General features: G+C 40.6%; 1 protein-coding gene and 1 long non-coding RNA gene across 3 annotated transcripts in view; one reads left to right on the top strand and one right to left on the bottom strand.

Annotated features, from left to right (window-relative positions):
• UPF1 (UPF1 RNA helicase and ATPase) overlaps nt 1-9,736 on the bottom strand; it is a 55,397-nt gene extending 45,661 nt beyond the window's left edge. Inside the window, exon 1 of one of the 2 annotated variants that reach the window (XM_012542170.3) lies at nt 9,486-9,736. In XM_012542170.3, the coding sequence (XP_012397624.2) occupies nt 9,486-9,713 (228 nt within the window). In that variant the 5' untranslated portion in view covers nt 9,714-9,736. Of the gene's footprint in view, nt 1-5,064; nt 5,083-9,485 lie in introns of those variants that run through there. The other variant, XM_031948175.1, reaches the window with a different exon arrangement.
• Nucleotides 4,205-4,895, top strand: LOC116420797. The gene is made up of 2 exons (XR_004231243.1): nt 4,205-4,565; nt 4,667-4,895. It is a non-coding gene; the product is annotated as an uncharacterized LOC116420797 (long non-coding RNA).
• Nucleotides 9,737-10,961: the final 1,225 nt, after the last annotated feature.

Consider the following 10,961-nt stretch of genomic DNA (forward strand, 5'->3'; position numbering starts at 1 on the left):
ATTAATGCATTCTATAAGCAATTTGGAACTATGCCCAAAGGGTACCAAACTGTACATACCCTTTGATCCAGCAGTATCTCTACTGGGCCTGTATCCCAAAGAGATCTTAAAGGATGGAAAAGGACCCACATGCACAAAAATGTCTTCGGCAGCCCTTTTTGTAATGGCTAGAAAATGGAAACTGAGTGAATGCTCACGAGTTGGAGAATGGCTAATAATTTATGGTTAAGAATGTTATGAAATATTATAATTCTTTAAGAAATGATCACCAGGATGATTTTAGAGAGGCCTGGAGAGACCTATATGAACTGAAGCTAAGTGAAATGAGCAAAACCAGGAGATCATTGTACACAGCAACAATATTGTCTACTGATCAACTGTAATGGACTTGGATCTTTTCAACAATGAGGCAATTCAAGGGACTTCCAACTGACTTGTGATAAGAGCCATCCGTACACAGAGAAAACAATAGATTGAATATGGACCAAAGCTTAGTATTTTCACTTTTTCTTTTTTTTTTTTTTTTTTGGGGGGGGGGGGAGAGCTGCTGTTTTTTCCCCTTTTGATCAGATTTTTCTTGTGCAGCATGATGAATATGGAATTATGTTGAGAAGAATTGCAAACATTTAACCCAGATCAGATTGTTTCCTATCTTGGGGAGGGGGGAAGGAAGTAGAGGAGAAAAATTTAGAAAAAGGTTTTTCCAAGGTGAATGTTGAAAACTATCTTTGCATATTTTTGGATAAATAAAATGCTATTAAAATATTATATTATTTAAAAAGAATAATAATAAAGCATTCAATAATTTCACCAGGAATCATTAACCAGTAGCTGTCCATTAGGACATTTCCCCAGCACCATTCCCATAGTATCTTTTCAATTTTCCAAACTTTAAGGAACGCTAATAGTGGCTCAACAATGATAACTGTCACTGCCAGCTCAGAACCTTAGAACATATTTCATCTGACCATATCAAGCAGTCACTCATCAAGTTGGAATTCATCAAGAACAAGTAGGTGCTCTTGTACTAAGTTTTTTTACTCTTCATGGGTAGTATCAAGCCATTTTTTTTTAATCTTTCCAATACAAAGATCATTGTCCTTAGCAGATCAACCTTGCCTCTAAATAATCTCTTTATCAACTGGAGAACATCTGCTTCCCCTCTCCCATTTTGATTCAAGCCTTTCCAAATAAAAAGTCCTTAATATGTTTGGTACATAGTAAATGTGTTGTAAGTGTTAGTTTTTAACTCCCTCTATTGTCCATTTTCCTTTGAAGTTTCAGTTCAAGACAATTTTCAAATGAAGAAATTAAAGCCATTTCTAGTCATAAGAAAAAATGCTCTAAATCATTATTGATTAGACAAATGCAAATTAAGGTAACTCTGAGGTACCACCTCACACTTATCAGACTGGCTAAGATGACAGAAAAGATAATGATAAAGGTTGGAGGAGATGTGGGAAAACTGGGACACTGATGAATTGTTGGCGGAGTTGTAAAATGATCCAACCAGCAATTTGGAACTCTGCCCAAAGGGCTATAAAGCTATGCATACCCTTTGATCCAGCAGTCTCACTACAAAGAGATCATAAAAAGAGGGGAAAGGGACCCACATGTGCAAAAATGTTTGCTGCACCTCTTCTTGTAGTGGCAAGGAACTGCAAGTCAGTGGATGCCCATCAGTTGGGGAATGACTGAATTATGGTATATAAATGTAATGGAATATTATTTTTCTATAAGAGATGATTAGCAGGATGATTTCAGAGAGGCCTGGAGGGACTTACATGAATTGATGATGAGTGAAATGAGTAGAACTAAGAGAACAATGAACACTGGAACAAGATTATGTGATGATCAACTGTTACTGGACTTGCTTTTGTAAAATATGCACTAGTGGTATAACTAGTTGATGGGCAACAATGGATCAGCTATTCATATTTTTCCCCTTTCTTACAAAATCAACAAACTACCTTTCTGAAAGGTCCAAGTTGTTTCCTTTCTCATTAAGTATTTCTGCTAATCAGGAATTAAGTCTATTGGAAATATGATAGTCTCAGTTTCTAGAAGGCAATGAAGCCCAAACCACTCAGCTCTTAGCAACCTCAGGTAGCCTGACACACTCACAGGCATTATTAATACAGTGGCATCTGGTTTTTGAGCTATCAAACTGGTGTCATGTTTAACACCAAGTGTTAAGGAAGGATTCTTACTTCCTTATTTCTTCCAAATTTGGTTCCTAATATAGTACATAAAGATGTCCTAGAAGTCCAATGATTAAAATTAACTTATTTCCTTACAAAAGTATCAATGAACAATACTTAAGATGCACCCCCAAAAGAGAAAAAAGCTCTTATTGCCACCATACAGGCTAAATTACTCTTTCTATACTTTGTGTCACTGCTTATTCAAATTATTTTCCCCAACACAAGCTCCTATCAAGTCCTCCATGATCCTAGTGCTACCTTATTTATTCCATATGATTCCTCATGCCCAACCCTCTATTCTATTCATACCCACCTTCTCATTCTTCCTCACACATTTGTACCTCCATACCTCGGCATGTTCTGTTTCATTGTTCTTACTCATATTCTATATAAATGACTAGAATACTTTCCAAAATGTTTGGCCATGAAAATTGATGCCTTTGACCCAGTGATCTCATTGCTGGAAATATATTCTAACAAAATGACAAAAAGGAAAGATCTTTGCACCAAAAAACAAAACAAAATCCCACAGCAAACCCTTCAGAGATTTTATCTGAAAGAAAAGCTGTTTCTAGCTCTTACATCTACAAATGGAAGCCAACTGTGATATTAATGTAATACTTTTGTACTGAAATTATAACCGAATACAAATTATGGAAATTGTATGATTAAAAAAAGATCAACAGAAGAAATACATATTGACTACAACCATCTAAAAAGAATTTAAAAAGGGGGGGAGGGCAAAAAAAAAAAAACTTTTCTAGAAAAGCACTTAGAAGGGAAAGAATGGTTTCTGAGAAAATAAGTGACTGTAGAACAAAGCACAGTCTGCCTTACAAAGCCCATCAAAGTGATGTACAAGTAGCACTTCCAGTTAGTGCTGTTCTGCCACAATCACTGAAGAAAAGAATTTCGAGTTGATAGGGTCCAAAGATACAAATTTAGACAAGACAGTTTTCTACACTGAGGGAGGTGTTCAAGATTTTATACAAGCATCAAAAAGCATGGCAAGAAGTTCCATCTAAGATCCAAGAGTGAAAGGGGAAGGAGAGTAGGGGGAAAGAAAGAGGGAGTTGGGAAGAGAAAATCTGAGTTGGATTTTATAGGAGAAATAATTATGAGGCAGAGAGACACCATACTGAACTAGCACAAGCTAAAGCTGGTAATATTTTTTTAGATGGCAGCAAAGACTCTGTTGTGTAGTACTCATGGAAGAGAATCATTAAAAAAAAAAAAAAAAAAAAAAAAAAGATAAAATGATTGGCCATGCTAGGTTATAGAGTCCTGAATACTACACTATGGAATATGAACTTGGAAAGCAAATTCAAAAATCTATCACTGAGGGTTTGGCCAAGAACAGGATTTATGATCAAGAAACATTCTGAGAGAAACAGAAAAGAATAGAACAGGCCTTTGTGAGTACAAAAACGGGTTAATGGTTTATTACAATAAATTTAGGTGGATGGTAAAGAGCCTGTACTAAGGTGGTACAAGTAGGAAGACAGAAATGGATTAGATGTCAAGACATTGTAGGGAAATCTTAACAGGACTTGGAAAGTAAATATAAGAATGGAGAATGAGAGGAAATCAGACTGTCTCAGAAGTTCTACTGTAATTACAATCACTAACAAATAAAAGCATGCATTTTGTGTATATGTACTTTCCACAACTAAAATTCAATTGGCAGAAACTTTATCTTATGCGGCCCTGAATTGACCTAATTTCCTCCCCCCTTCCCCCAAATGAGCTGTCTTTTAGCTAAGTACAAGGCTAGGTAGATAATAGGTCCTAACTAGTAGGTTTAACTATGAAGACACTGAAATAGTTGCTACCAGTCATACTGAAAATCAGTCTTAATACTCTTCAACTTATACCAAGTACCTCTTTTGATTTACATTTCTACTATTAGCGTTCTAGACCAATCTTTCACATGGTTGTTATGGGGTTGCAAATCTTTTTAAAATTGTTCTTATTTTCTGACAATTTATCCCTTAGAAAAATCTTGGATATATTGAATCTTTATCAAATATAGATGATACAAAGATTCTTCTCAATAAATATATACTTAAATGCTCAATATATGCTAAGCACTGTGGATACAACTATAAAAAAAAACAGGACAGCTCCTGCCTTCAAGACTTACATCATAATGGGTGAGACAACACATATAGGAGAATGATGGCCAGGGAGGGGTGTTTTTGGTTTGGAGATGCTGAGTAGTTGACTGGCAAGTCCTGTTGAGTTACTTGGTAATACTGATTTGATTCTGATGGTTTTGATTCGAAGATTACAAGGCAGTGGTTGTGGCAGGGAGGAATGCAAAAAGGTCAGAATGGACAAAGGCTAGGGACACTCAGCCCTGTAAGTCTATCAACAGCTTCTTCTATCTTAGTTGTGTTGATTTTGTTCAGAATTATCTATTTTATCGTTTGTGATTGCTTTTATCCCTTTGTTCATTTCAGAATTTCCTCCCAACTACAGAAGTAAAAGACCTAGTTCTCTCAAAAAATTTTTAAACCATGTTAACTGTTAATATTCATGCTTTTTATCCATCCTGGGCTTATTAAGAGTGATACAAGGTTAATCTAAATTTAATGTCTACCAAATTTCTTTCTAGTGTTCCATTTGGTAACTACTGTATGAATAATTAGGTGGGAATTAGTTAAAATTAATTAGAAGAGAAGCAATTAATCAGGAAAATAAGGTTATTGGACAGAGTAGTGTTTAAAAAAGAAAGCCATAAATCATATAAATTAGAGCCAAAAAGATGCAAAACATCTAATTCAACCCCCTCATTTTACACAGAAAGAAACTGAGGCCCAGACTCAACAGATGCATTCAAGAAAGATGAAGTGCCTACCATTTAAGCCGCGTAGTTTGTGCTGGGGTTTACAGAAGAAAAACATTGTGACATAATGGAAGGCATATGAGATTTAGAACCATAGAGTGGATTCCAAGCTGACTGCAGGTTTATGTCCACATCACTGTAACCTGAAGAGAATACTCTAAAATGACGAGATTAGGGTAGATGATCACTAACGTCCATTTCATTCTAAGAAACTATGATTTTACTCTCCTCCCCAGGAGGGATCAAGTTCATTGAGGGCATCATTTCTTCTTTACTTGATTTCCCCCCTTTTTCAGTTGGGTAACTAAACCCTGAAACAAATCCTGCTAGTTCAATAAACATTAGGGAGGAAAAGTGCTGTACATAGTGGGTTAGGAAGGATAAAGTTACTGCAAGGCTAACATTTTGACTAGTTTTTGAAAGAGACAGCAAAGTGTAACAAAAACATCACGAGACCTGGCGTTTTAGAAGACATGGACTTAAAGAACTGTTCTAAATATAAGTCATATTTTCCTAAATATTGGACTTGTGGTCAGATATAGACACAAAGCAATATTATTGGCATTGGTTTTTTTGTGTAGGCCTATATATTTTTTACTTGAAAAGTAATTTCATTTGAGGGATGTGGTCTATAATATTTGGGCTAATAACAAGTTGGCTTCAATTTTTTTGGTAAACTTCCTATCTCGTAGGATGATTCTGGGAATCAAAAATGATTATATGTATATAATATATTCTCTAAATACTATACAAATGTGAGGTGCTATGTGCAAAGACTGGATAGTGAAGTGAATGCAAAACCAAAATGAAAAAAACAATTATGTCATTTTAAAATATTAAAACCCACTTTTGAAGCTACATATTCTTATTAAAGTCATTTCCCCTAAATACAAAAAAGAAAAATTTATTACTAAATGAACTAAAACAATCTATAAAAGACCACTGCCACACCAATTTTCCTTAGCACACAAATTGCCACCAACACACATTTTAAAAGTTGGGTCTAAGATAAGATAATTAGGAATCAAGAAAAGCCTTTTGTCTAACCTCAAAGAGACAAGAAAGTCTCACAAAACTATAATTGCACATCTAAAAAATTTCCTCTACAAAAAACAAAAAAATCTCATATCGCATCACCCCTCATTTCAGAGTTCTTGCTTAATCAGGTTTGCAGAAGATCTTTGTCTCATCTGGAAATCTAGAAAAAGAAAACGGTGACACCTTGTGTATGAAGCTTTTTCTTAAAGTGAAATGTGCTTCACAGCAATCCCATGGAATAGATATAAAACTATTTTCATTTTTATAGATGAGAAAAAAGAGTGAATTTCAGACAGGCAAAATTAACAAGACGAAGTAGAGCTAAAAAAAACCTCTAGTATAGGTTCTGACTTCAAGTTTCAAGCTCTTTCCCATTATATCATATTTTACACTTTAAAAGATTATTTTAGCAATCATTCCAATAGTTCCAGGAAATCACATCAATAACAAGACTAAACAAAACTGGTCAAACCAAGTCATTTGTAATATTCTGAAAATGATAAATCTAGAAATTGTTTCATTTGGGAAACGGGAAGATACTTTAAAAAAAAAAGAGCCAATTTCATTTTAATATACACCATGTTTTGCCATTATAGGTTCTAAAATGTTTTAACAAATATTAGCCTTGTTTTATAAATAAATAGAGGTCAAGTTTACAATGGCTAGAGCAGACTTCTAGCTCCATTCTCATGTTCTAACCAGTCTGCACAACTATCCATTTAATTATTTAAGCTTGTCTTTTAAAAACAAATTTTCATTTGTTCAAAGGTTCATTTTCCTATCTATAAAACAAAGGATCTGGTTTGGATAATCTAATGAGCATTTTCTAGTTTTCTAAAGGTCTCTTCTAGTTTCAATATTCAATTCTCATCTGGCAAAGTCAAGAGTAATGTTAATAAAAAAAAACAAACAAAAAAACCCCAGCACCTCAGAATTTTTACCATCTTATTATTCTTCAAAGGTGTCAAAATCAAAAAATCATTCCTTTTTCAAAACCCTGATTCATTTCTCACACACAAAAAAATAGCTCAATATTTATTAGTTTAGGATCTCCTTTCTTACAGCTGATTACATCACTAGCTCCTAAATGCAGGTAAGATAAATAGCTCCCAAGTGTTTTGAAGTGCTTGGTGAAATCAATTGCTACAAAAGACTCACCAATTATGTATGTATCTTGGGGATATTTTCAAAACTGTTCCTGTTTCACCATATCCCTCTCAAAGTTCTCATCATTCCCCCCTACAAAAACCTAAATCTTCATCTTTTTCTCCTTAAATAGGATGGAAAATTGAAACAGAGTTACCTTTGCACAATAGCATCAAATTTTGCTTCAATAGTCACCTTCATGAGGTGAGTTCTGGTCACCACAAAAACTAATGCTCATGAAAAATAATCAAATATTTCTAAGGACAAACAACTGCTACCAGCTGATGACAAACCAAACAGGAGTTTTCTGAGCTGTCAAATTATATCAGCAACAAAACCTATAAGCTGGACAACAATACAATTAGAAAAGTTACTTTAGACTGGCTGTGAAGCACAAGTAGACTACTCACGTTACTTGAGAATATACTTCCATCAAAGTAATTTCCACATATATTAATTGCCATTTATAATCTAATGCTTTTTAACATAAAACATCTTAAATATCTTTGGACCTAATGTTCAAAAATTACCTCATCAATTGTAAAGTATTTCACAAATAGACAAAATGCCATCATTCCCCTGCTCTTCTTACTCCTCTATTTTCTAAAAACAAAAACAAAAACAAAAAAACCCCATAAAGACTAATTATAAATTAACTATTCACTATTTTATACTGGTACAATCTGACATACTTATTACATGTTATACATGAAAGCACGTATATGATTGTTTTGTTCTACATTATTTTAGAGCATTAACACTAGTGTTAGAAATGTCTATCATCCTTTTCTAGTTCACAAGTTCTCTTTGAAAATCCTCTTTTACTGCAAAAAGCCAAAATTTGTTCACACACCTGTTCACCCAGATGCCCCATCCACCAACTTGCCACCTTAAAAACATAACGATGTGAAGTATTATGATGTGATGAAAAGAGCCTTGGATCCTGGATCCAAAAAATTTCACTATATTCAATCCCCAAAGTACAATGGGCATATCATTTCATCTCTGGGAAGTTCCGGCCCCTTGTCAATCTTAAGAGAACTCAATTTCTGTTTAAAACTTACAAAAATAAAGCTACTAAGCTCTTACTCTGAGTATTCAAAATCTTTTTTTTAATACACTTTAAGGCTCACAAAGAACTTTCTTCACCAATATGCTACCATGATAGGTCAAATATTACTTTGCTTGTACAGCTAAGTAAACTGAGGCTCACAGAGATCAACTGTGGTCACACAGCTATTAAGAATCAGGTAACAACCAAGGATAGGACAGGGCCAATCAGATAAAAACAGATGACTGTACTCGGGAAGAAAGGGATCCAAATCCAGGTAACAGGAAGTGTATTTGTTCTAAAAAGTACTTCATAAAAGTGAAAGTTAAAATACCTGTTGCTTTCATTAAGGATTAGTTTTCAACAAGACAAAGCCAATAAGGAGAAAAATGGCCCTTCATCAATATGTACATTTGAACTTTACTGTATAAAAAAGTCACTTTTGGTTATATATTTTTAAAAGACGGCATTTCTATGTGAGGTAAAAAATGCAAATTTGAACGCCCAAATTAGGTCCTTGCACACCCCAGGCTTGACAAAATTTAATTTCCTGAAAAACAGTTAAGAGGCGACTTGGCTCAAAGCAAAACCTCAATTGCTGGGTTAACATCTCCAAAGCGAAGCTAGAACAGGTGGGAAGAAGTGGGACCAGTCGGCGAGGTGCTGGCTGAGGGGGCAGGAAGCTTTCAGAACACCCCAGCCCAGGCTGGTTTTTCAGAAACAAGAGGAGCTTCGAAGGCTCTCCCGTCAGCCGTAATTTCCCCCAATAGGGTGGGGGTCTTGGAAGTCGTAGCCTCAAGGCCCCACCGCGATCCCCCCTCCAACGACACCGATCCTAGAAGGGCAACCCCCTCCCCCACGGCTCTCTTCCTTTTGGAGGAGTCTACAAAGTGTCCGCGGGGGAGGCACGGGGGGAGGGGGGAGGAAAGCGAGAAGAGGATTCCTTCCTTCCTCACCCTCCTCTCTAATTCCCCAAAGGGCCCGATCTTCTCTCGGGGGTGGGGGAGGCGGAGGGCGGACTTGGGAGTCAGGAGGAGCCCAGCTGGGAGAGCAATCCCCACCTCAGCCTTCCCACCTTGCCCCGGGGCCAGCCACTTCCTCCCGGACCAGAGCATCGGTAACCTCCGAGCCCCAGGGCAGGCATGGGGGAGCCCCAGAAGGAAGGGGTGCGGGAAGACAGGGCCCCGGCCCTCCTCACCTGCGCGTCGAGCTGGCCCGCGGCACCCCCGACGCCCGCGGCTCCGGGCCCGCCCGCGCCGCCGCCGCCACCTCCGGGCCCCCCAGGGGGCGTCTGGGTCTGGCTGGGGAGGGTGAAGTCGGTGAACTCGAACTCGGAGCCCTGGGTGTCGGCACCCAGCAGCTCGGCCTCCTCCGTGTCCAAGAAGGTGAGCGTCTGCGAGCTGGGCCCATACGCCTCCACGCTCATGGCGCCGCCGCCTGGGGCCTGGCCTGCCGATGCCGCCGCCGCCGCTCCGCCCCGCCTCGCCTCACCGGCTCCGGCCTGGTCTCGCACTCGAGGGCCCGGCTCCGCCTGCGGCCTCGCGCTTGCCTCGGAACCCGCGCGCCCAAGGCCTGGCCGCGCCCGCCGTCCGAACCGAACCGACCTGCCGCGAGAGCGCGCGCGCCGCCGCCGCCGCCGCCGCCGCGATCCCGACCAGGCCCTTGCCTCAAAGCCTCCCTCCCGAGCCGCCTCCTCTTCCTATATAATCTACACGCTCAACCAGGAACCGCCGCCGCCACCGCCGCCGCGCGCGCCCCCGATACTACCCCTACCAACCCCCAACTTAGGCCGGGGCTCCGCTCGCTCCCTTCAGTCCCCGCCTCTCTCGGAGAGGACGCCGAGAGCGTGCTGACGAGGCACGCAGGGCGCACGAGGCGCTGAGGGCGGGAGAAAGAGGGAAGGGGAGGCGGAGCCAACGTGTGGGAGGAGACCCGCCCTCCGACCGCACCGCCCCTGCGAACGGGCCGGGGGAGGGGGGAAGGGAGGAGGAACCTGAGAGAAGGACGTTGGGCGTCCAACGGCCGCCCCGCACGTGACTCTAGTCGCTGTCCCTCCACCTTTTCCCCCTCTTCTCCCTCCTTCAGTCCCAGTCGGGTCCCGGGGTCGTTGAACGTCTAAGGTCACTCGGGCTCGTGCGCCTCCTCTTGGGCGGCGGGATTCAAAGGGGAGCTGTCGGACTCGTGGCCCCGGAGGGAAAGGGGATTCCCGCCCATCAGCCCCAGCGCGCGCCCGATGCCCCCCTCCCCTTGCCGGCCCCGCCCTCCTGGAGCTCGCGACTTCGGCTGGGTCCGGCTCCTAGGCAGTGGGGGCGGGGCCGCGCTGCCCTTTACTTCCGTTTCTTTGTGATCCCCATTGTACAGATGAGGAAACTGAGACTCGGCCTGACATTGACAACCTGGCCCTGCATCCCGAAGCTGGTAGTGTCAGAAGTTTTCTATCACTTGCCTGGTGCAATCATTGCAAACCAGGCACTCGAAACACAGCGATAAAAACGATTGCAAACTTTTATTGGACGTCGCAGGGGAGGGGGGGAGCACGGTCTGCGAGGGCTGCAAATGCCTTCACCTGCTTGAGCCTCCCTTCGCTGGTCATAGCACACCCGGGGCCCAGATGCGAATGTACGCGGAGAGCGCGGTGATCTTTAAAGCACTATGGCGTAAATGCCGTCTGTAA

Source organism: Sarcophilus harrisii, chromosome 1 (assembly GCF_902635505.1).
Source record: "Sarcophilus harrisii chromosome 1, mSarHar1.11, whole genome shotgun sequence".
In the NCBI taxonomy this organism is placed as follows: domain Eukaryota; kingdom Metazoa; phylum Chordata; class Mammalia; order Dasyuromorphia; family Dasyuridae; genus Sarcophilus; species Sarcophilus harrisii.